At 37.1% G+C, this 25793-nt stretch overlaps 2 protein-coding genes and 3 long non-coding RNA genes across 6 annotated transcripts; 3 read left to right on the top strand and 2 right to left on the bottom strand.

Annotated features, from left to right (window-relative positions):
- Positions 1-6655: 6655 nt before the first annotated feature.
- Positions 6656-7792, bottom strand: LOC149678500 (uncharacterized). The gene is made up of 3 exons (XM_089837161.1): positions 7682-7792; positions 7013-7331; positions 6656-6941 (listed from the first exon to the last, which is right to left on the bottom strand). The coding sequence occupies exons 1-3, from the start codon at positions 7688-7690 to the stop codon at positions 6718-6720; spliced, it is 552 nt and encodes a 183-aa protein (XP_089693287.1). The 5' UTR covers positions 7691-7792; the 3' UTR covers positions 6656-6717.
- Positions 7793-9503: 1711 nt separating this feature from the next.
- On the bottom strand, positions 9504-10642 carry LOC149678499 (uncharacterized). Its single transcript, XR_016366271.1, has 3 exons — positions 10514-10642; positions 9717-9957; positions 9504-9632 (listed from the first exon to the last, which is right to left on the bottom strand). It is a non-coding gene; the product is annotated as an uncharacterized LOC149678499 (long non-coding RNA).
- LOC149678498 (uncharacterized) lies at positions 9765-10658 on the top strand. The gene is made up of 2 exons (XR_016366270.1): positions 9765-9932; positions 10519-10658. It is a non-coding gene; the product is annotated as an uncharacterized LOC149678498 (long non-coding RNA).
- Positions 10659-16916: 6258 nt separating this feature from the next.
- Positions 16917-18768, top strand: LOC149678497 (uncharacterized). Of its 2 annotated transcripts, XM_089837160.1 has the most exons (4): positions 16917-17162; positions 17345-17634; positions 17826-17958; positions 18697-18768. In XM_089837160.1, the coding sequence occupies exons 1-4, from the start codon at positions 17022-17024 to the stop codon at positions 18727-18729; spliced, it is 597 nt and encodes a 198-aa protein (XP_089693286.1). In that variant the 5' UTR covers positions 16917-17021; the 3' UTR covers positions 18730-18768. The 2 variants fall into 2 exon arrangements, with proteins under 2 accessions (XP_089693286.1, XP_089693285.1); XM_089837159.1 differs by lacking the exon at positions 18697-18768 and having other exon boundaries at positions 17826-18522.
- A 125-nt stretch (positions 18769-18893) lies between these two features.
- On the top strand, positions 18894-19178 carry LOC149678496 (uncharacterized). Its single transcript, XR_016365979.1, has 3 exons — positions 18894-18999; positions 19070-19097; positions 19163-19178. It is a non-coding gene; the product is annotated as an uncharacterized LOC149678496 (long non-coding RNA).
- Positions 19179-25793: the final 6615 nt, after the last annotated feature.

Here is a 25793-nt window from a genome sequence, read left to right as displayed (position 1 = left end):
CTTAAATGCTTAGTAACTAGATAGACAGGAAACTGTAATGTGTTTTATAGAAGACCCTTAAAACCATACAGAGAACGCCGGGTACCTTAGCTAGTATTTACGTTATGTAAACAAACTAAAGAATAGCAATAAGCTTCTTGGATGAGAAAAAGGGTATCAAGACGTAAAAGGGGTTGACCCATAGTCACCTCTGAGTCTTGATTACTGTCTGAACCCAAAGCGAATAGAGCGCAGGCGCAGAAAGCGAGATGGAATGAAAAGTTTTACCAACCTTCTTAACCTAACATTTCTGCTTAACCTAGTGTAGTCAATTCTCACGTCGTTCTTGAACTAGCTCTCAGTAAGCCTTTAACATTACGAAGGATAACTAGTGGAACATATAAATATGGAACATACCTTGTTAACTTGAGATGCCCACTATGCTCTCCAGGTTGCCTCACAGTCTATAGAGGAGTGGCACTCCATGTTAACTACCCATAGAGCTTAATACAGTCAAAGGCAAGTAGGTGCCATTACTCTATTGGATTGTTGGATTTTAATACGAGTCGCTTTAGAGGAAAGCAACAAATTTTGTCCTGTCTCAAGGAAAACAATATCTCGGTTCACTATCACATCAAATGTTTTCAATGCGGGAAATGTTTTCTTCAATGTCGGCCTAAAAGGGTTATGAGTTGAAAACAAAATGCAAATATTTTTAAAAACAAGTGAGTTTTAACATTTTATTTTTATGTACAACTAAAAATTTAATTGAATGTCTTTTTAGTAGATGGCGACTGGACCGGATCGGAGAATAGCGGTGGCAGAGGCTGGTACGTTAAGACCGGCAGAGCTTGGAGGAATACCTAAACCGGCAAGGTTGGCACCACCGTTAGCATGTCCCTTTACGGCACCGGTGTTGGCGATGAGGGTAGCCGAAGATCCGTGGAGAACGGCGGTCGGGCCAGCGAGGACAGATCCGGTGGATGGACCAGCACCAACGGCACCTATAAAAACGAAAGAAGACAATGTATTTTAATACGAAACATAATAGGGTTTCATTTATGTCGTGATTACGTACCAACACTGGATCCGGGAACGGCGGAAGCGACGAGTCCACCTGGGTTAGAGGCAATAGCTCCGGCACCATATCCTACGACTCCTGGGGCGTAAAGTCCAGCATGTCCAGCGTAGAGACCTGGGGCGGCAGCGTAAAGACCAGCGTGTCCAGCGTAGAGACCGGCGTGTCCGGCGGCGTAAAGACCGGGGTGAGCGATGGAGTGGGAGACGATGCCGTTATGGCTGACGATTCCCCCAAGACCAAGAGCTGGGACACCAGCGTAGTTGACGACTCCAGCATGAGCAACTCCCAAAGCAACCAAGGCAACGAAAATGCTAAGCTGTTAAGATAAAAATGGTTTTAATTATTAAAATGGGTAATTTCTAAGAGTTCATGAAATTTCTCGTCTACTATAGGCTATGATCTAGTTCAGAGCACCTTAAATAACTAGACAAAGCCAATTTAACTAGATTACGAAAAAGATAATCAAGGCGTTCATTGTTTTCATTAAATTCAAAAGATTGCGATCGAATTTATTTGAAAAACTAGAGAGTACTTTCAAGTAGTTTACGATAAAGTACTTGCTCGATTTTTCACCCAGAATTGGGAACTAAATTTTCCGGAAGCTTTCAAGTTTTTACTTACTTGGGCCATTTTAAGTCAAGTGTTCCTCAAGAAAGCAAAAGGAGATACTGTTTCAAAATGGGAATCATCACCTTTTTATACTGGTAGAGTCCTGGGTAACGCCTAATGAACCTTCAAATGACATCCTGGGTGGGGTAAAATTCTGGGTTAGAAAAAGTTTTTTTCCTGTTAATGAACATGTTACCCTAGCTGTTAATATATGTAAGAAATTAATGAAGGGTGTCTGACCACAATCATATGAAACATAAATACTTTTATTAAGTCTATGTTTTAGCTAGGTTGTTGTTCTGATTTATATTTATAAAATATGGGCAATGGATTTGCTCCATGCAGCAAGGTATTCAAGTTAAAGACTGTTAAATACGTATATTTTAAATGAAAAATGTTTTTTTATTATTCTCATTGATGAAACTGTTTGTTATGGTTGATGTCAGCAACCCTGGGAGACAGGTTCATTCAAGTGGTTTGGTTGAGGTCTTCTCAAGGTTTGGACGGAGGCGAACCCCTAGCCATTAAGTGTGTTCCAATTCAAATTACGAAACATTTGAGCTTTCTTAACAACCACTAATTGATTAACAATCGTTTTATTTAATTCATAATTAATACACAAAACGTTACGTAGGGGCGTGCCAAGAACTACATTTTTAAGTTGAGTGTTACTATTTCTTTTAGTAGTAATTGGGCAATTTCAAGTTATTTTAATCGTTGAACGACAAGTGAATAGATTCCAAAGAAATTTCGATGACCATTACGAAGTTCACGCTTGCCTGGAAGAGCCATATTTGATGAAAGATGAGCTCGATAATGGCCCCGCCTCTACATAATACATTGTACATCCCTTTAAAGTTGTAAAAAAGGTTAAAGTTTCTAAAAAAAACTATGGTAGCATTCAGATATTTCATAGCGGTGGGGCAGAATACTCTTCAACCTTTGGTGTCTACCTTGACAGGAAACTTTTCCTACTTTTATGGAAGACCCTTAAACCACACATGGAACGCTTGGTAGCTTAGCTAGGAATTACGTAAAGTTTTTGATAACGAACTGAAGCCTCTCCGATGGAAAAAATGTTGTAGACAACCCTCTGTATCGAGACCTACAAAAGGGTTGACGAAGAATACGTTGACATATTTTTCTCAGAATCTGTAACTTGCGAATTTCTGATCCTTTCTGGTTGAACTAAAGGGAAGGAAGTTTAGAAACCATCACCTCTTACGTCACGTCTAATGCATCTGAACTTAGAAGTCAAGTGACATTGAGGTAGTACTCGACCAGTCTGCTACGAACCCAAATGTAAACAAGTTCTCTTTGACTGTGCTGAACGAGTAAACCTAGGGTCAACGGTTGTCCTATGTATGTGAATAGCCAATGAAACGAGAGGAAGGAGGATCTTGTGGATTAATAAAGTTTTTAAGCCCTTCCCCTTATTTTCAGTCAGATATTAGTATGGGATCTATGGCTTCTAAAAATATCAAATCGAAGAAATGTATGAATGTATGGGTTGACCCGAAGTTCCTAGAGCGCAGGTGCCGAAAAGAGTGATAGTAGGCGATGTTCTACCCTGTGTCTTTCCCTGTTAGTTATATCGAAGAGGGCTATAGCCAAAACTGGGGTATACTGGGTCGGAGAATGCTTTGCTTAGTGCAAGATATTATGCTTATGAAGACTATCTTTCTCTCTAAATTATGTAAAAAGCGTTCTACTTTATTTCATAATAATTTTTCCTCCAGTATACTACAAGGAAGAGACAGGAAGTATTTTACGTTGGCTCAGAGGCACCGTGAATTACACGCCACCTACCTTTTCCCGGCTGCCTTACTTTCTATTATTTTTGATCGATTTTGATACAAATCGTTCTAATGGAAGGAAACTAATTCAGTTCTGTTTTAAAGATCACAATGTTTCGTTTCACTATCACGTCAAAAGGTTTTCAATGCGGGGAATGTAAAAGGGTTATGTTTTAAGAAAATATGTAAATATTTTTAAAAACATTTAAGTTTTAACATTTTATTTGTATGTACAACTAAAAATTTAATTGAATGTCTTTTTAGTAGATGGCGACTGGACCGGATCGGAGAATAGCGGTGGCAGAGGCTGGTACGTTAAGACCGGCAGAGCTTGGAGGAATACCTAAACCGGCAAGGTTGGCACCACCGTTAGCATGTCCCTTTACGGCACCGGTGTTGGCGATGAGGGTGGCAGAGGATCCGTGGAGAACGGCAGTTGGACCAGCGAGGACAGATCCGGTGGATGGACCAGCACCAACGGCACCTATAAAAACGAAAGAAGACGTTGTATTTTAATACTGAACCTACTAGGATTTCATTTATGCCATTAATACGTACCAACACTGGATCCGGGAACGGCGGAAGCGACGAGTCCACCTGGGTTAGAGGCAATAGCTCCGGCACCATATCCTACGACTCCTGGGGCGTAAAGACCTGGGGCAGCAGCGTAAAGACCAGCGTGTCCAGCGTAGAGACCGGCGTGTCCGGCGGCGTAAAGACCGGGGTGAGCGATGGAGTGGGAGACGATACCGTTATGGCTAACGATTCCCCCAAGACCAAGAGCTGGGACATCAGCGTAGCTGACGACTCCAGCATGAGCAACTCCCAAAGCAACCAAGGCAACGAAAATGCTAAGCTGTTAAGGTAAAAATGTTTTTTTTTATTAAAATGGGTAATTTCTAATAATTGATGAAATTTCTCGTCTACTCTGGCTCAATCAATGATTACTATAGGCTATGATCTAGTTCAGAGCACCTTTAAAGTTCTAAACAAATACAATTTAACTTCAAGACGATAAAGCTAAGCAATTCTTTTGTGGTTTTCATTAAGTTTAATAGATGGCGATCGGATTTACTCTAAGAATTACAAAATTACTTTAAAGTGGTTATCGATAAAGTACTTGCTCAATTTTTCACCCAGAATTGGGAAACTAATTTTTCCGGAAGCTTAAAGTTCAAGTTTTTACTTACTTGGGCCATTTCAAGTCAAGTGTTCCTCAAGAAAGCAAAAGGAGATACTGTTTCAGAATGGGTATCATCACCTTTTTATACTAGTGGAGTCCTGGGTAACGCCTAAAGAACCTTCGGGTGGGGAAAAACTTTCGGTTAGAAAAAGTTCTGTTTTTTTTTTCTATTAATGAACACGTTACCCTGGCAGTTAATATATGTAAGAAATTGATGAAGGGTGTCAGGCCACAATAAAACCTATATACTTTTTATAAGTCTATGTTTTAGCTAGGTTGTTGTTCTGATTGATATTAATAAAATGTGGGTAACGTATTGCAACGGATTTGCTCCAAACATGAAGGTATTTAAGTTATAAAATGTTATATGCGTATATTTTAACCAAAAAACAACATTTTTATATTATACCCATTGGCCAAGAAAGATAGGTTCATTACAGTTGATTTGGTTCAGTTCTTCTCAAGGTTGGGACGAAGTTGAATCCCTAGCTACTAAGTCTGTTCCTATTCAAAATACGAAACGTTTGAGCTTTCTTACCAAATATTAATTAATTAAGCATAGTTTTATTTAATTTTTAATTAATACACTATCCGTTAAGAAGGGGCGTTTCAAGAACAATATTTTGAAGTTGAATGTTACTATTTTCTGGAGTAGTGATTGGGCAATTTCAAGTGATTGTAATCATGAAACGACATGTGAATCGATTTCCCAGAAATGTCGATGCAAATTAGGGAGTTCAAACATGCCCGGTAGAGCCCTATTTGATGGATGATGAGCTCGATATTGGCCCCGCCCTTAAATAACGCATTGTACATCCATCCCTTTAAAGTTGGAAAAAAGGGTTATAGTTTCTATAAAAATAATACTATAGAATTCGGATATTTCATAGGGGTGGGGGACAATAACCTTCAACGTTAGTGTCTACATAAACAGGAGACTCTTCTTAGTTAGTATTTAAGTTTTTTACACAAAATGAAAAATAGAAATATAAGCCTCTTTGCTGTAAACAAGTTGGGAAACCAAAATTAACACCTCTCCAAGTCGAAACGCAATTAAGAGGTTTATTTTAAATGATTAAATAAATATAATTGATATTAATTATTTTAATAGTCATTAATTTACCTTAATTCTAGTTAAATCGTTTTATGAACCTTATACCTAAAATAATTTTAAACATAGCTATTGACGTATAAATTCAAGCGTATGCCTCTTTAAAATGTTTTGGAAGTTTAGGGTATAAAAGGCGACTGATTCACAATAAATGAAAAGGAACAGCGCAATTGTGTGAACCTTTGGTGGAAACCCTGCCATTGGGTGGCTAGACGTTTCTCGTAACCCTAGTCGATCACTGCGTATTTCTTGATCCTAACGATGGGAGCAGAACGTAAAAGTTGTTCCCAGCGAACACGTTTTCTCCGATTTGCCAACTGCGAACGCGGTGACAGACACACACACAGACACGTCCAGTGTAATACCTCTCCGTGAGTCATCGTCATTCGGAGGAGTTTTGAACCATAGTTGTTTTCGCGCACCCTATAGACCCAAAACGCCTAGAGCGCAAGGGCCGAAAGTGAGATGGAATGCCCACTTTTACCCTCGCGTCTCTCCCTCTTAGTTACAAGGAAACTGCGGTATATTCCGTTGCAGAATGCCTTCCTTAGTGCAGGGTATGGTGCTTATTAAGTCTAGCTTTCGTTCTAGATTATGTAATAAGCGCTGTACATTATTACACAATAATTTTTCCTCTAGTGTACTGCTGGGAAGGGCCATTTAATATGATTTTCGTTGGCTCAGAGGCACCGAGAATTACACCCCGGCTACATTCTATTATTTTTGTTGGAGTTTGATGGGGTCGTTCTAGAGATAAATAAACTAATTCTGACTTATTTTAAAGATTCGAATAATTCGAATCATTACCTCTTCACAAGGTTTATAAAACCAGGAATATTTTTTCAATGCTGTCGGTTTAAAAGTGTTATGGGTTTAAAATAATGTGAATATTTGTATAGACAAGAACGTTTCAACATTTTATTTGTATGTACAACTAAAAATTCAATTGAATGTCTTTTTAGTAGATGGCAACTGGACCGGATCGGAGAATAGCGGTGGCAGAGGCTGGTACGTTAAGACCGGCAGAGCTTGGAGGAATACCTAAACCGGCAAGGTTGGCACCACCGTTAGCATGTCCCTTTACGGCACCGGTGTTGGCGATGAGAGTGGCAGAGGATCCGTGGAGAACGGCGGTTGGGCCAGCGAGGACAGATCCGGTGGATGGACCAGCACCAACGGCACCTATAAAAACGAAAGAAGACGTTGTATTTTAATACTGAACCTACTGAGATTTCATTTGTGTCATTACGTACCAACACTGGATCCGGGAACGGCGGAAGCGACGAGTCCACCTGGGTTGGAGGCAATAGCTCCGGCACCATATCCTACGACTCCTGGGGCGTAAAGTCCAGCGTGTCCAGCGTAAAGACCTGGGGCAGCAGCGTAAAGACCAGCATGTCCAGCGTAGAGACCGGCGTGTCCGGCGGCGTAAAGACCGGGGTGAGCGATGGAGTGGGAGACGATACCGTTATGGCTGACGATTCCCCCAAGACCAAGAGCTGGGACTCCAGCGTAGCTGACGACTCCAGCATGGGCAACTCCCAAAGCAACCAAGGCAACGAAAATGCTAAGCTGTTGAGATAAAAATGGTTACTTCCTATAATGGGTACTAATATCTATTAATTCATGAAATGTTAGTCATGATCAGTTTTCTCATCTACTCTATCTCAGTCAATGAAAACTGGACTCTGATCTAGTTCAGAGCGCCTTTGAAGTTCTAAACAAAGCCAATTTAACTACAAGAAGATAACGCTTATCAGTTCTTTAAAGGTTTCCGTTAAGTTTAATAGATTGTGATCCAATTTATTTGTAAAATTAAAAAGTACTTTCAAGTAATTTGCGATGAAGTACTTGCACGATATTTTCACTCAGAATTGCTAACTAAAATTTTCCCAAAGCTATGAGTTCAAGTTTTTACTTACTTGGGCCATTTTAAGTCAAGTGTTCCTCAAGAAAGCAAAAGGAGATACTGTTTAAAAATGGGGATCTTCACCTTTTTATACTGGTGGAGTCCTGGGTAACGCCTAAAGAACCTTCAGATGATACCCAGGGTGGGGAAAAACTCTGGGTTAGAAAAAGTTCTCTTTTTTTCTTTCTATTAATGAACATGTTACCATAGCTGTTGAGATATGTACGAATTTGATAGAGGGTCTCTGGCTACAATGAAAACAGATGTACCTTTTCTTTAAGTCTATATTTTAGCTAGGTTGCTTGTTCTGATTTATATTTATAATATGTGGGTAACATATTGTTATGGATTATTTGCTACAAACAACAATGCATTAAGTTAAAAAAGAATGTTAAATTCGTTTGTTTTAACTAAAAAAAATGTATATTATTCCCATTGACTGAGACGTAAGAATTCTTTGAGTTGCGATCGTCCTTCAAGACTCGTTTCGCTTTAGGCGTAGACGCTCTCTATTTCTCTCTCGCACGATATTAATTTTTTTATTCCTCCTCTGTAATGAGACACTCCCCAAGACAACTCCTAATTTTTTTTTTTTTTTTTTTTTTGATTTTAACAATTTTTGGTTTTTAAATTAATTTTTAAATAGTGGTGTAGTGTTAAGGTTAAAGGTGAGTTGTCTTTACATTCTGATTGTCTATAATAAGAGGGTGTTTTTATTTTTTTAAGAAAGACGCTAAAATTAAATATGAAAATATTTAAATTGTATGGTTAAGTGAATCTTTCTCAAATAGTGGTTTAAAGGCCGAGTTCCAAGGAAATGTGTTCTAGCATCTGAAAACAGAGTATCGAGACTAACAATATGAGGACCGTGCGGATGTTCGAGCAAAATTTTAAGGGGTTCTAGCAAAATGAAGAACAAAACAAGGGAGTCTCATATATATATATATATATATTAAATTTCTTTCCGCATTTTTACAGCCCTCTGACTAAAATTATTTATTTTTCGCTTGAACCACATTTCCGGCTTTCAGTTAAAGCTAGAACCCCTCAAATTTTGCCCCAGCGGAGATTTTAAAATCTGAGCGGTTGCCCCATTGTTAGTCTCGATGTTCGGATTTCAGTTTGTTAGAAGCCATTTCGTCGGAACTCGACCTTCAATTATTTGTTATAGAATAGTGATCTTTAAAGTCATGCAGTTATTACTGTCCCTGTTTTCTCGTATCTTTGCCATTATATTTTTAGGAAGGTGGGGAAATGAACAATTTCGCCAATATCATTCAAATTTCTAATATATCTATGGAAACATTCTCTTAAAAAGAGCATATTTTGATCACACATTACTGTAACATTTAGTAATTTTAAACGTGGTTGCCATTCGTTTTGAGCTCTTTAGAGCTGGAAAAAGATTGTTTTTAATATAGATTTTAAGATTACCCAGCAATTTAACACTGACCATCGAAATTTAAAATTATTTTTTTTTCATATAAAATATTCATTTAACTATTATAATATAAATGAAATATTAAATAATAGTTAAATTGTAATTCTATTTTTTTAAATACCTTAAATAACTGAGGATGTCTTAAGTAAAGAACTTCTTTTTTGTCTTCGTGATAAGCTTAAAATTATTTTTTTTCATATAAAATATTCATTTAACTATTATAATATAAATGAAATATTAAATAATAGTTAAATTGTAATTCTATTTTTTTAAATACCTTAAATAACTGAGAATGTCTTAAGTAAAGAACTTCTTTTTTGTCTTCGTGATAAGCTTAAATTTATTTTTACCAAATGGGCCTACTGCATTTAACTTAACACTTATTTAAACTCCATTTATGGTCAACATTAAAACTTAATTTTATATTTATTGAAATAAGTAATGACGGCTTACATTTTTGAGTAAAGCTTTTATTACATTTTTAAATTACACTAATTTGCTATAACGGTATTTGAAATAAAACCTGTGGAATATAACGGAACACGCCCTTTAGAATTTTTAAATTTTTTTTAAGGCGATAATGACCTTTATGTATATTTTTCCTTACATTTAGCACCAAGGACAGGCAGCAGCGTGGATTGGTCCTGGGCGGAGGATGGCCTTGGCGGCGGCAGGGGTGTTGATTCCGGCGGCAGATGGGGCGATTGGGATTCCGCCGATGTTAGCACCACCGTTGGCTTGTCCCTTGATGGCACCAGTCGAAGCGATGAGGGTGGCCGACGATCCGTGGAGGACAGCGGTGGGACCAGCCAAGACTGATCCGGTAGATGGTCCAGCACCGTTTGGTCCTGGTTAAACACAAATTGTTAATCTTACTAATATTTGAAAGGGGTTGGTTTGACTGTATGGTTTTTCTTTATGTACAGCCATGATAGGTTAATTTCAGATTTTGTTTAACTATGCTGCATGGCTGTTATCAGTAACACTAGGGTTTTTGAATTGATTGAGTTAGTGAATGTTGGGACGTAGGTAGACCCGAAGCCATTAACCCTGTATAGAAAGTCCTATTCGTAGTTTTCACACTAGGAGGATTTACACCAGGAGGCAAGGTTACTTTGTACTGCGCTTTGCCCACCAAATAGCCTAGCCTCATGTTGTAAATGGTATCAATTCACCTTTAGTCCTAGTGTGAAAACTACATATTTTAGACCAGAAATGTTTTAGCTTTATGAAAAATCCCTTAATTGTGCATAAATCTTATACTGGTTGGCCCCATAGACTAATTAGCGTTTAGAGTTTAAATACATTGAACTCTTCTAGGTTGCTAGTCCCTTATTAGATCCGGGTAAAGACATGTATAGCTTAGCTAGTCTAAAATAAATAACAACAATGTCAGATTCTTACCCCAGCTGGTTCCGGGAACAGCGATGGCCTTACCACCACCAGGGGTAGCGGCAATGGCACCAGCGGCAATACCGGGGGCAATAATACCACCAGCGATTCCTGGGGCAATAATACCAGCTCCGAGTCCGTAAGCTCCAATACCGGCAATACCAGCTGGTCCGTAAGCTCCTAGTCCGTAGGCTCCAATACCGGCTGGTCCGTAGGCTCCAATTCCAGCTGGTCCGTAAGCTCCGATTCCGGCAATTCCGGCTAAACCGAGTCCATGGGCTCCAAGGATGGAAGGCCCAACGATACCGGCGTTAGCGACTCCGGCAACGAGCAAGGCAGCGAAGATTACGAGCTGTTTAAGGAAAATGATAACTTTTCTGTAAGTTGAGTCCCCAGGTTGCAATTATTGGCAATATATTTAAAATTGGGCACAACTTTGTATTGGTTTTATAAAGTGGCCCCGAATAAGTGCCCCTCTAACCAGAGAATGAGTTTAGGCTTACGCTGTTGAACTTGATTTTTCGTCAGTTCAAAACATTAAAAGCTAATTATTGAATTGGCCTCACATTGGTACAGTATAATCAATACCTCTGATTGTACGTCACCATACAATTTACATTTTATTTATAAGCCTGACCTGGAATCTTTATTCAGAGAAAATTATTTATAACTTAAGCATTTGAATTAATAGTACTGCTAAGTTTATTAATGATAATTAAAAAGTCTGTAGGTCAAATATCGGGACAAGGGATATGGCTGTTCATTCCTTTGTTCAAGACAAAGTAAACAGCACCATTTCATTCATGAGCCCCAAAATTTATAGTTTAAACCTGTAACATTTAACAACCAACTCTTTTTCTTATCGTTTAAAATTTAATATTGGTTGAGAAAAAAAAATGAAACTAAAAATTTTATTTTACCCTTGAAAATATTTAATTGATCTTGAAGAGAGAATAAAAATATTGCCTTAGGGTCGCACGACTCGATATGATCCGACAAAAAAAAATGTTAACATTTAAGTTATAGGGTACTTAGTGAAAACAGTTTTCGCGCACCTGGCCAGTAATATTAAGCTACAAGAACCAGTTTGTCAAAAGCACCCGCGTCTATGGAAAACAGCCCCTCCCAACTAAAATATTTCTAATAGAAGATTTAATAAAAACCCGTTACTCAAGATATATATTAATTCGTTAAGTTTCTCTAATTTTTAAAAACTTCAATGAAGGATTTTAAGATTTCAATTAGATTAAACGTAGAATTTCTAAGAAATCTCGGGATTTACTATCTTAATATTGCTATTGGGTTTGAATTGAAGTTTATAAGATAAGTTCCATAAGTCTATACTTTGCAATGCTAGAGACTTAATGAACTCGAGAACGACGCGAGAATTGACTACACTCGGTTTTGGAGGGCATCTTTCTATTTAGTCTGTACTAAGCCTATGACAGCGCCTCACCAGGCGTCGCTTCGTGACAGGATCTTAGTAAACAGTGGCAAACTTATGGAACATATCTAAATTAGCTTATGATAATACTTCGTGAAGGGTTTCCATACATTTTTTATAGTATTGTGTTTACTGTTTCGGAAAAATTAAACCCAACCGAAGCTAAAGAACTTAAAATGTGTTTAAAATTTATTAGAATAACTTTTAGTTTTTTTAAAAAAAATAAAAACTAAGTTGCTATGAGTGGGTTTCAATTTCCGCTATCACACGTTTTCACGTAAAATTCTTAATTTTGCCAAAGACATAGCATTAAGGATTATATTTTGTGGAGCAACTAGATTAAAAGTAATATTTTTCTAAGTTTGAAAGTGGTTATAAGTATGGGACTTAAAATCTTGACAAAAACCATTTTGACCTGATCTCAAATACTTCAACTCCCATTCACCAACATGCTTAAACTTTAAAGCTTTCCTAATACCTTTGATATTTTGTCAATTATAAGAGGTTTATGTCAATCCTTTAAGAGCATTGCTTAAAAAGCACCGCATTTTCGTATTGTGACAAGGGTAATCTCTCCATAACCTACACTAAGAGATTAAAAAGTACTAATTCCCCAACAAATTCGCTACTTGAGAGTACAAATGCGATTTCGTTTCAGCAGTGATACTTGGTTAATGAATAAAATATGCAATACTTCCAGGTAAAGTAATTAATGACTCAAAGATATTCATTAGAAAAGCTAAGAGTGAACTTAGTACTTGAATGAAAGTACTTGACTCTCTCTATCGTCTACTGTTAAAGCGGGACAAACTAGCGTTCCTTAACATCATTTAGTTCACCAACATATCCGACGGTAATTGCAATTTTCAATTAACTTAAGAGGAAGTAATTTCTAGTAATAAATACAAAATGATTTTCATTACCTGGTTCATTTTCCGGTCTTGTGAGCACTGCTAGTCAGCGATGGTCAAGTACTAGAAATGTTTGTTGTTTAGAACCAACAACGGCTTGTTTATATAGTTTGGGAAGGTGGGCCCCACCCAGGAAAACCTTGAAGTTATTTAGATGTTCTGTTTAGGCGTATTCCCAAAACAAAAACTATACCACCAAATATAAACAAATTTAAAAATCATGGAAAACCATACGACCTTGTTTTGATAAATATTTCATTTAGTAATCCAGTTTATTTCGGTTTAATTTTTACTTTTAAATTCCTGTTGGAGATAATTCCATTAATCTTAATAACTATAAAGTATTTTTAAAGGTCGAGATCCAATGAATGTAGTTAAGTGACCATGCATGCCATGTTCAAAGTTTGAGGGCCGTACTCTAGGCTAACTTAAAGCCGTGCGGTTCTAGGTGAAAAGATAAACAATATAAAGGCGTTCACTGTTCGTCTAGAACCTCTTAATAAAAAGGTCCAAGGAACCCTTTCCGCTTGCATTTGCTGTATATTACCAAAAGGGGGTAATAGTAAAACTATGGCATTCTGTATCCACTCTTAAAACTTTAGTTATGTAACATGATTCTTCCCGGGCTCATGGCACCATTTTGTTTGCTCTCCCTCTCATCAAACTTCAGATGGACATCGCACCGTTGTGTGAATTCCATAACTGTTTGGTTAACTAAATTCTCAGCAATCAACCCACAAACCTTGATTGTCTTGACGTGGGACAAAAAACCACAAGCGCATGCGCCTTATATTACTTATCGAAAATTGTTCTATTTGATCGAAATTTTTCTAGCGAAAAAAATTGTGCTCTAGCTTCCTGATCTAGCATAATTTTGTACGAATAATGTACGGTTAGGTTATTTTAGGATGGTTAGGTTGGTAGGATGCGCAAACAATAGTTGCATGGATTTCAGTTAGACAACAACCATGCAAATACTAGTAATCGAGAGCTTGAAATTTGGCACAAGGTTTTAGTTCGCCTACAACTCTCTTCTTTGGATCTAGGCCTTGAAGGGAGACATGTTTTTTTATTTAACGTACTCTATGAACGTGTTAATGGTAAACGTAAGATATCAAACCAGTTAACTTATTCGGCGTTGCAAGGAAAATTAGGGTGGCATGATTTTTTTTATTCTTCAGATAAAGGGTAAATTACAATCGCCAGGCATTCTTTAAAATTTTTATAATTGCGAAGGGTTGAAAAAAATATATTTCCGAATTGATGCCTATCTTAACTGATTGTTTAAACTATTAGTGCGCAAGGCTAGTTAACGATGACTATTATACATATACAGGGTGTTTCTGAAAAGTCTGGCATTTCTTAAAGGGCATGTTCTTTGGGCGATTTTGAGTCAAAAATGTAGTTTCTATGACATTTTGTCGTCCGAGACACTGTTTTCAAGTTATGGCTTGAAAACCCCCTTAAATAAATTAGAAATCATTTCAGTTTCTTAATTATATTTTCGGGATCATCCGTAAAATACTCCAACCTTAACTTTAAAACAGTGACCTGGAAGGCAAAATGTCATAGAACCTTTTCCACTTAAAATCGCCCGAAGAACATCCCCTTGCCTTAATTTATAGCACACTTATCGGATACACCCTGAATATATATACATAATTAATACTAGAAACAATAAGAATATTTGAGGACTATGTTACTTATTATTAGCATGTTTACATTTCTGTACCAGCGTTTATTTGCAGCTGAAACTAGAAAAACAGATCAATACATACGTGTTTTGCTGAAATGAGCAGGTCACTTTTAGTATCATTCACTTTCACTGTTTTGATAATATTGATTTATAAAATTATAATCATAACTAAATCTACTCAAAGACAAAAAAGAGAGTAACACACAAATGGAGATTCATGGTTAAATCAATTAAGATTGTTTTTCTTTTGTGAAGTACGCTTTTGGATATTAAATGTTTTGATTTTTCAAGTAAATGATTGAAATGACAAAATCAATACAATCTTTTGGACGAAAACAAAAACATTAATAATACATTAGGTAAACAATGGAATAATCTCGGTCTATATATATACTCTCGTTTTGTCTGGTTAGAGAAGGAAACAGAAACATCATTTGTCGGTATTTTTTATTTATTTCAAAGATTCACTTCGAGCCAAAATCTAGTATTTTAGACTTGAACTGATCGACACCGGTGGTTTACGAAATGCAAACGCTTTATTTCGCAGCTTAAATATCTTTCAAACTACTAAGAAAGCTGGAAGGTGAAATGAGTGGAATAGAAGAATTTGTTCTCAACTTCACCATGCATCCCGTAAGATACAATTTATTCTTATATTAACCATTTGCTTTCTTCTTTTGGGCTGTGTTTGTCAAAGTTGATACTGAATCAATGTGTTTTAACAAATTTACACAGGGCTACGAGGGTTTTCAACAAGCAATTTTATACGGGAACTTTATAGGTCATAGCGTGTCACTCTCCGTTTCACAGTATATTTTTCGTAATTTGCCTAATGTCAGGTATGTTGTTGAAATAATTTCCAAGTAAGTCTTTTAAACCTTAATTTTCAACTATGCTTTTATTTACTCCTAGGCTTAACTACATAGCCCCAAAGGACATGCACATAAACAAAAGTGAATCTAAAATATCGAAAAAATACATTCAATACCTAAATGATATTGCACAAGGGGTAAGCTAAACTGAAATTACACGGTGTTTTCTATATTTTGGATTATCACAGAAATCAGTGTTTTTCCAACTGCTTAAGTATGCCAATTGTTTTTAAAACAGTGTAGAATAATTTCTACCAGAAGAATATAATACATCTCTCAGAGAGAAGTGTACCACAAAGCAGGGTAATTGTAACATGATTCTTCCCAACATTTGGAGCAAGGTTACTAAACCGAATCACATACGCGATAAATAGTTCCCTTATCATTACTCTATTAGCGCTTTTGGATTTTTGTCCCACGTCAAGACAATCAAGGTTATAGAATTCACCCCATCTGAAGTTTGATGAGTAGAAGAGCAAATAAAAAGGGTGAGCCTGGGAAGAATTATGTTACATAACTAAAGTATTTAGAGAATACAGTGTCATCCTTCTTCTATTATCCCCTTCTGCTTGTACTACTGCATGCCATTTATTATAATAGTTTTTAATAAACTATTAATTTTCCACGAAGCTTTTCCATACAACTGCGGCAAGGTACCAACCGAGGGAAAGTATGGTTAACACTTTGCACGTTTCGCCACCCTTTGCATTCGAGAGAGTGGTGATTCTAACAATGGTGGATCCTAACTCTAATTCTGAAAGTGAAGTTAATTCTGTGCAAGGTCTTGACTCCACAGTTTGGTGTCTTATTTCGTTGACTATTTGCGGACTATCGTTAATTAATTTCCTTCTGGACAAATACGCACTGCGTCAATATGCAGACAAACCTAAATCAGTGTACGATTATGTTTGGCGCTACATATCAAGTTTATTACAGAACTGTAAGTAACGTGATTTGTCATGGGGAAACATATTAACAATTACCATGACACTCAAAGAAAGATCTGTTAACTAGTAAATATTTTGTCCCACCAACCAAATCGGTGTTGTCAAAACATTCGTAGAAGCATGGATATGAATAAAATCCGCCCACCAAATACGCGTTACATCGGCTGTAAATCGAGATGGAAATAGCTAGGTCACGTGGGGGAGATAACACATCTCCGGAGTATCCGGACTGGTGGGATTGAAATTTCCCACGTGCGCATAGCGAAAAAATACGAATTTCCTTCTCACTAACAAGGAAGGGTGGTGGGGTTACAAGACATATTTTTCTCCCTGCTGAAGTGAAGCCTTTAATATAAGAGATGGGAATCCATAATACGTTAGTATTTATTCATATCCATGATAGAAGCGACCTCTGGTAACGCAAAGCCAATAGGCATAAAGATCTGGGAGTAAAATGGTTTTAGATTTGCTCGGAATTCGGCATTGGGAAGCGTCATACATATTGTTAGTGCGTCGATTGTGATGAGAATATCAATTTCAATGAAGTGCCTGATGAGTTATTTCTATTAAATTTAGGTTTATTTCGTGAAAATAGAGCCCCGTATCGCCGGTTTTTCTTGAGCGGTTGGCTATTAGGCTCGTTCCTTCTGATGCTAGCCTACTCTTGCAATCTCAATAGCGTGTTTACTCTTGGTAGAAAACTGTTCATAAACACTATCGAGGACGTTCTTGAAAGTCCTTCACTTGTACCAATGATAAGAAAAGGTTCAGTGTTTGAAAAAGCTCTAACGGTAAAACTATTCTGTTCCTAACAGATTTGTAATTTTGGAAACTTCATGATATCACCCTCATTTAAGTGGTAGTAGCGTTTAATTTTGATTGATGATGTCCTAATCATCTCAAACTCCAAACACACCCTTAAGCGTCTCTCTAACATTATTTAGCTATATCATTCGAACCTTTTTTATTATAGGCAAAAAGACACGAATCAAAGAGCCATTCGTTGCTTTTAAGAAGTTCGAAATTGGGAATTGATTTTAAAAGGTTTGATGACGATATTCTAGAGTTATTTTTGACTTCAAAATCAGCGTTGTTTGAGGACAAAGCCACCATATTTCCCATTTTGAAGTTGATTAAGTTTGGGAAATACAAGGATACTGATAAAAAGCTTCACATTGGAAAAACAGAGTATTATCAGACGTTTTACTCCGTTGTATTCAACAAAAACATTACGAGAAAGATTCTGGATAAAGTTGATTACCTGTAAGCCATTATATTCATCTTCACACTAGAGACATTAATTGATATCGTATTAAATGTTTTATTAAAAGTCAAATAGGCCTACATTTCATTTTTCAAAGTATCTGTTAATCGAACTTCCACCGATGAAGAAATATGATAATACCGATATGTTATCTTTACTTAGTTTAAACTTCTTTAATATTATTTAACAGAGCGGTGAGATACACGGAGACTGCGCAAACTCAGATTATTGACCGACATCGTAACTTTCAATTCAACTCCATTACCTTCGAAAAGGAGACACTTCAATCGATAAAACCATTGGAATGTCAGAAGCTTTCAATGGTATTTAGGATTTGGGTTTATGGAATAGCCATTGCTTCTGTTTGCTTGGTTGTGGAGATGTTCTCAATGGTTTTTCCCAACATCAAATCGTCGACACGAAGATATGGGCCCCGGGGAAAATGATCTCTCGACAGCCCTGTTATCATTATCAAACTCTTGCTTAATTTCATTCGCACATGGAGCGTCCTAAGGGAATTTTGTAAACCAGAGTAATGCTAGAGGTAGTTTCAGAACGATGCGAGAATTTACTACAATGCAGTCCATATCTTCCTATTTAGTCTGTACTAAGCCTTTGACAGCGCCTCACCAGACGTCGCTTTACGTGAAACTGTGGAATTGTCCTATGTTTTAAATATCTTGTATTGATTTAATTTTTGTTTCCCCCAGAAGTATTTTCTATCATTTCAAATTATCGACTTTCCCTTTACTAAATTGTCTAAAATTAAAATTAATAAAAATATAGATTACGTCTACTAAACTTAAAACTCATCCGTAAATACTGATTCTTCGAACTCTGTATTCTGTAATTGGGAATACGTGGCTAATAGTAATCATAAATAATTAATAATTTTATCGTACTTTTTAGAATTAATACTAGAAACAATTAGAATATTCGCACACTATGTCACTATTTTTTACCATGTTTTCATTTCTGTACCAGCATTTAATTGTTGAGCTTCAAAGCTATTAAAACTTGAAAAACAAATAAATACTTTTATGTGTTTCGTGCTTTCCAAGTTGAAACTTGAAAAACAGATGTGTTTTGCTTAAACCAACAAGTCACTTTTAGTATCATCCACATTCATTGTTTTGAGAATATCGATTTATAAGGTAATCATAACAAAATCTACTCAATGACAAGAAGAATAGAATAACACACAAATGATGTACCACTTCAAATTCTTCAGTCAGAGATTTGTTTCTGTGAATCGCAGGACATTTTTGATTTTTCACGTAAATGAATGAAACGATAAAACCAATACAATCTTTTGGATGACAACAAAAACACGCGTGCTGTGCGGAACATTTAAAATACATTAAGTAAGCAACGAAATCTAAAATTTTCAAATCGATGAATAGATTAATCTGAAGCAAACCTTGTTTTGTCTAGATTGAGGAGTAAACAGAAATATAACTTTGTATTCATTTCAAAGATTCACTTTAAGCCAAAACCCTAAAAATTTTAAAAACATTTTTAACTTAGACTTGATGTGAACGCCACCAAAGGTTTCCAAACTGCAAAAACTAAAAGGTGCAATGAATGGAATAGAAGAATTTGTTCTCAACTTCACCATGCATCCTGTAAGACACAATTTATTCTTATATTAACCATTTTCTTTCTCCTTTTGGGCTGTGTTTGTCAAAGTTGATGGTGAATCAATGTGTTTTACCAAATTTACACAGGTCTACGAGGGTTTACAAGATGTAATTTTGTACGGAAACTATATAAGTCACAGTGTGTCACTCTCCGTTTCACAGTACATTTTTCGCAACCTGCCTAATGTTCGGTATGTTTAAAAACAATTGCTAACTCGAATAAAAATAATCAAATAATTGTCAAATCGTTTAAAAATAATCAAATAATTGCCAAATCGTTTAAAAATAATCAAATAATTGCCAAATCGTTTAAAAATAATCAAATAATTGCCAAATCGCTTAAAATAATAAAATAATTGCCAAATCGTTTAAAAATAATCAAATAATTGCCAAATCGTTTAAAAATAATCAAATAATTGCCAAATCGTTTAAAAATAATCAAGTAATTGGTAATTCGCTTGTTAAATATTAAAAAAGGTCTTTTCGGCTCTTCAAATTTGAAATAATTCCCAAATCGGTTGTTTAAAGGCCATATCTATTAGTAAATTTTGAAATAATTGCCCAGAAAATCTTATAAACCTTAATTTCCAATTAATTACTCCTAGGCTTAACTATACAGGGTGTTTCTGAAAAGTCCATCACAAATTAAGGGGCGTGTTTATGGGACCAAACTGAGCGGAAAGTACCAAAGAACATGGGGTGTACAACATTTTGTTACGGAGATATGGCCTTCCAAACATTCGCCCCTAAAACAAGGAAATATCCAAAAATGAGGAGTAACACTTAAGACCGACTAACCAGCTTGTTTAAAATTACTAGACAATTTCAATAGCCTTTAATCGAACAATTGATTTCTACCTTTACTAATCAGAAGCGTATAAATGAGTAGAAGTATGCCTACGGTGGTAATGTAAAATTAATCCCAAGTGACATGATGTTTCAAGATCTTCCCAGCACCAAGTAAAATGGTTCTGATTGAAGGGACTTTTATTAGCACAGCGTAAACAACGTTATTTTCAGGAATTAGTCCAAATGTCCACGGGAGGCATTACAAAAACGAGGCAGTCTTTCGAATGATACTTGGACATGTTGGAAGATCCCTGGCTTGTTCCTGTTATCTCAAACCGTAAAAAGCTACGCAAATCTTCATCATCACGGACAACACTCTTGTACGTTAGGTATGACCTTGAGAAAACCTAAAAGGACATCTCGAATGTATTTGAAAAACCCATCTCCAATTAAGGGGCGTGTTGTTTGTTTCCAACAGAGTAAACTCGCCCAGAGAACAATTACAATGCAGAGCCACGTTTCGGCGTTAATGGCCCACAAAGGTGGTCCCAAAAACAAGAACAAACTTTAATTTGTTTCGTTCAGTAAGTGTTTCATGTGTCATAGATAAAACGCCATGATTAATGCACGAAGAAAATGAATTTATTGACAAGTTTTAACATTTAATTGCAACTAGTTACAAAAATTGTTCAAAGTGTCCACCACCCGCGTTAAGGCACACATTAGCACGTCTTATAAATGATTCCCTTACACGTTGAAAAATGCCTGGAGTTTCGCGAATTGTTTGACAGCCGTGAATTATTCGTCGACGTAGCTCTTCAACATCGGGCACTTCAGTCTGATAAACTAAGTCTTTCAGGTGGCCCCAAAGAAAGAAATCACAAGGGTTCAGATCGGGTGATCGAGCAGGCCACTCCACAGGTCCACCTCGACCTAACCACCGCAAAGGGAAGGTCGCGTTAAGATAATTTCGGACCGCGATGCTGAAATGTGGTGGTGCACCATCGTGCATGAACCACATTCTGTTTACCAAACCTAAGGGTACGTCTTCGAGTAGTTCCGGTAAATCGTCCCGTAAGAACTGCAAGTAAGCCACACCGTTTAACCTGGGCTCTAGGAAATGTGGCCCAATTAAATTGTCACCCACAATACCACACCACACGTTTAAACTGAATTGTACTTGGTGACTTCTAACGCAAGTTGCGTGGGGGTTTAGCTGGGACCATTGATGTTTATTATGTAAGTTAATAATACCATCCCGTGAAAAGTTAGCTTCGTCAGTAACCAACAAATCCCGTGGGAAATCGATATCGTTTACTTTAGCCAGAAACCACTGACAAAACGCCGTGCGTCGTGGGTAGTCCGCTGGATTCAAACCTTGAACTTTTTGAACATGGAAAGGATGAAACCGGTGGCTTCTGAGGATTTTCCACACGAGCGTGTGGTTTACGCCTAATCGGCGACCAACTTGGCGGGTACTTGATTCAGGCTCGTCCTCGAAAATGGTGAGAACTTCGTCTTCTACGGCCTCTGGGATGGCTCTCGCTCTAGGTTGAGGTCCAGCCGGTTGGATTCGTCCATCTTGCCTCAAACGTCTGTCCACAGCCTCGAACGTCAGTCGATTTGGTAGTCGCCTCTGCGGAAATCTTTCCTGATGCAAGCGTACAGCTGCAGCGGCATTCCCCTCGGCTAGTCCATACATTAGGTGCATATCCGCATATTCGGCATTTGTGAAGAAAGGCATTGTAACAGACTTCGTTGAATTATGAGTTTAATAAAACAAACACATGTACGTGAAACCTCTTTTATTCCTTTCTTAAAAACATAGTGCTCTGTTTTAGTGCTCTGTTTTTTAAGAATATGCGAAGTTCTCACTATTTTCGAGGACGATCCAAAAACAAGCAGCCGCCAATTGGTTTGCTGATTAAGAAAAAACCACACGCAACTTGCGTTAGAATTCACAAAGTACAATTCAGCTTAAACGTGTGGTGTAGTATTGTGGGTGACAATTTAATTGGGCCACATTTCCTAGAGCCCAGGTTAAACGGTGTGGCTTACTTGTAGTTCTTACGGGACGATTTACCAGAACTACTCGAAGACGTACCCTTAGGTTTAATAAACAGAATGTGGTTCATGCACGATGGTGCACCACCACATTTCAGCATCGCGGTCCGAAAACTTGTCAATAACATTTTCTTTGTGCATTAATCATGGCGTTTTATCTATGACACATGAAACACTTACTGAACGAAACAAATTAAAGTTTGTTCTTTTGTTTGGGACCACCTTTGTGGGCCATTAACGCCGAAACGTGGCTCTGCATTGTAATTGTTCTCTGGGCGAGTTTACTCTGTTGGAAACAAACAACACGCCCCTTAATTGGAGATGGGTTTTTCAAATACATTCGAGATGTCCTTTTAGGTTTTCTCAAGGTCATACCTAACGTACAAGAGTGTTGTCCGTGATGATGAAGATTTGCGTAGCTTTTTACGGTTTGAGATAACAGGAACAAGCCAGGGATCTTCCAACATGTCCAAGTATCATTCGAAAGACTGCCTCGTTTTTGTAATGCCGCCCGTGGACATTTGAACTAATTCCTGAAAATAACGTTGTTTACGCTGTGCTAATAAAAGTCCCTTCAATCAGAACCATTTTACTTGGTGCTGGGAAGATCTTGAAACATCATGTCACTTGGGATTAATTTTACATTACCACCGTAGGCATACTTCTACTCATTTATACGCTTCTGATTAGTAAAGGTAGAAATCAATTGTTCGATTAAAGGCTATTGAAATTGTCTAGTAATTTTAAACAAGCTGGTTAGTCGGTCTTAAGTGTTACTCCTCATTTTTGGATATTTCCTTGTTTTAGGGGCGAATGTTTGGAAGGCCATATCTCCGTAACAAAATGTTGTACACCCCATGTTCTTTGGTACTTTCCGCTCAGTTTGGTCCCATAAACACGCCCCTTAATTTGTGATGGACTTTTCAGAAACACCCTGTATAGCGCCAAGGGACAAGGGTATAAACAAAACTGTATCTAAATTATCGAAAAAATACCGTGAATACCTAGATGATATTGCACAAGGGGTAAGTTAATTTGAAATCACACCAACGTGGTGGCTTCCTTGGAAAAAACAAAATCATTTTCATGTTCCTTTTAGTTAAATCAGGACCTCATAAGCTAATAGCAATAAATTTCTAGTCATTTTCTCAACGTATCTAGGCGTGCTTTGAGGGAGGAGCTAGACTATTCATTATGTATGATAAATTTTGCGTCACGAATAATTTATCTCGCGGGTTGAACATTGCCTCGTAACTTAACTACCCTGGCGTTAGGAATATAAGAACCACCATCCAATGCCAGTTAGAAAGAAGTCAGAGTTATGACGCCTGACGGAGAGAACTCAAGCCCAGCCCACAAAAACCACATAGAAATTAACATGGATGATATAGGGAAAAAAATGATTCACGTTATTAGCTTATGGATTTCCATATTTTGCATTATCACAGAAATCAGCGTTTTACAAATTGACAAAGGATGCCACTTGGGTTTAAACGTACAAGTGTAGAATAACTTGTACTACTGTATGCCATTTATCATAATAGTTTTTAATAAACTAATAAATTTCCACGAAGCTTATCCATACAACAGCGTCAAGGTACCAACCGATGGAAAATATGGTTAACTCGTTGTACGTTTCGCCGCCCTTTGTGTTCGAGAGAGTTACGATTCTAACAATGGTGGATCCTAACTCTAATTCTGAAAGTGAAGTTCATTCTGTGCAAGGTCTTGACTCTACAGTTTGGTGTCTGATTTCGTTGACTATTTGCGCACTATCAGTAGTTAATTTCCTTCTGGACAAATACGCACTGCGTCAATATGCAGACAAACCCAATTCATTGTACGATTATGTTTGGCGATACATATCAAGCTTATTACAGAACTGTAAGTAATATGATTAAACATATTATATTATGATAGGAAACATTTTCACAATTACTATGACACTCGATGAAATGCTTTAATGAAGTGGTGTTTTCGAGTAAATAATTTTTCCACCAAAAATTGTTGGTCTAAACATTCGAAGAAACATGGATATGAATGAATGCTGAAGTGTTATGGATTTCCAACTAGGCCAATGGCCTACAAATACGCGTAACACCTACGCATGTGAGATGGCTGTAAATCGAGGGCGAAGTAGCTTGGTCACGTGGGGTAAAGGTCGTATATCTCTCCGTAGAATCCCGACTGGTAGGTGAGTTTGAAAAATTGACCATGCGCAGTGAAAGACTGCGGTTTTCCCCTCTCATATGGCAGGGGGGTTTACAAGTCATATTTTTTATCTATGGAACTTTAGTATTTATACATATCCATGGTAGAAGCCACTTGGTAACGCAAAGCCAATACGTATAAACATCTGAGAGTAATATGATGGTTTTGAAGTTGCTCGCGTTTCGGCAATATCATACATATTGTTGTTATGTTTGATTCTGATCTGAATATCAATATGAATGAAAAAGTATCTGATGAGTTATTTCTTTTAAAATTAGGTTTATTTCCTGAAAGAAGGGCACTTTATCGCCGATTTTTCTTGAGCGGTTGGCTGTTAGGATCGTTCCTTCTGATGCTAGCCTACTCTTGCAATCTCAACAGTGTGTTTACTCTTGGTAGAAAACTGTTCATAAACACTATCGAGGACGTTCTTGAAAGCCCTTCACTTTTACCAATGATAAGGAAAGGCTCAGTGTTTGAAAAAGCTCTGATGGTATAACTATTCTGTTTCTAAAAGATTTGTAATTTTTTAAACTTCGTGATATCACGCTCATTTAATGTATGGCAGCGTTTAATTTTGATTGATGACGTCCTAATCTCCTCAAACGTCAAACATACTATAAATGTCTTTAACAATCTTTAGCTATATCATTCGAACCTTTTTATTACAGGCCAAAAGACACGAATCAAAGAGTCAGGCGTTGCTTTTAAGAAGTTTGAAATTGGGACTTGATTTTAAAATGTTTGATGATGATATCCTAGAGTTATTTTTGACTTCAAAAACTGCGTTATTTGAGGACAAAGCCACGATACATCCCGTTTTAAATTTGCTTAAGTTTGGGAAATACAAGGATGCTGATAAAAAGCTTTACGTTGGAAAAACAGAATATTGTCAGACATTTTACTCCGTTGTATTCAACAAAAACATTACGAGAAACATTCTGGATAAAGTTGATTTCCTGTAAGCCATTATATTCATCTTCACAATAGAGACATAGAAGTAGAAATACCCGTAGAATTTTCCTGATATAATATCTTTAGTGCATTTTGTTGATTTGTTTGAAATTCTCTAATATTATTTGACAGAGCGGTGAAATACACGGAGACTGCACAAGCGCAGATTGTTCAACGATATCGAAACTTTCAATGCAACTCCATTACTTTCGAAAAGGAGACCTTTAAACCGATAAAACCCTTGAAATGTCAAAAGCTTTCAATGGTATTTTGGGTTTGGGTTTATGGAATAGCCATTGCTTCTGTATGCTTAGTCGTAGAAGTTTTCTCAATGGTTTTTCCCAACATCAAATAGTCGACACGAAGGTACGGGCCCCGGGAGAAATGATCGAATTACCCACCCCCTCTCTTGACGGCCCTGTTATCAAATCTCGCGCTTAAATTCATTCACCACATGGAGCACGCCACAGGAATTTTGTTAACAAGAAGGCAGGGCGTTA

This window comes from Phalangium opilio, unplaced genomic scaffold (assembly GCF_054372755.1).
Source record: "Phalangium opilio isolate 3A_F unplaced genomic scaffold, DU_Popi_V2 ptg000042l_1, whole genome shotgun sequence".
In the NCBI taxonomy this organism is placed as follows: domain Eukaryota; kingdom Metazoa; phylum Arthropoda; class Arachnida; order Opiliones; family Phalangiidae; genus Phalangium; species Phalangium opilio.
This window is presented reverse-complemented; position numbering and strand designations above follow the sequence as displayed.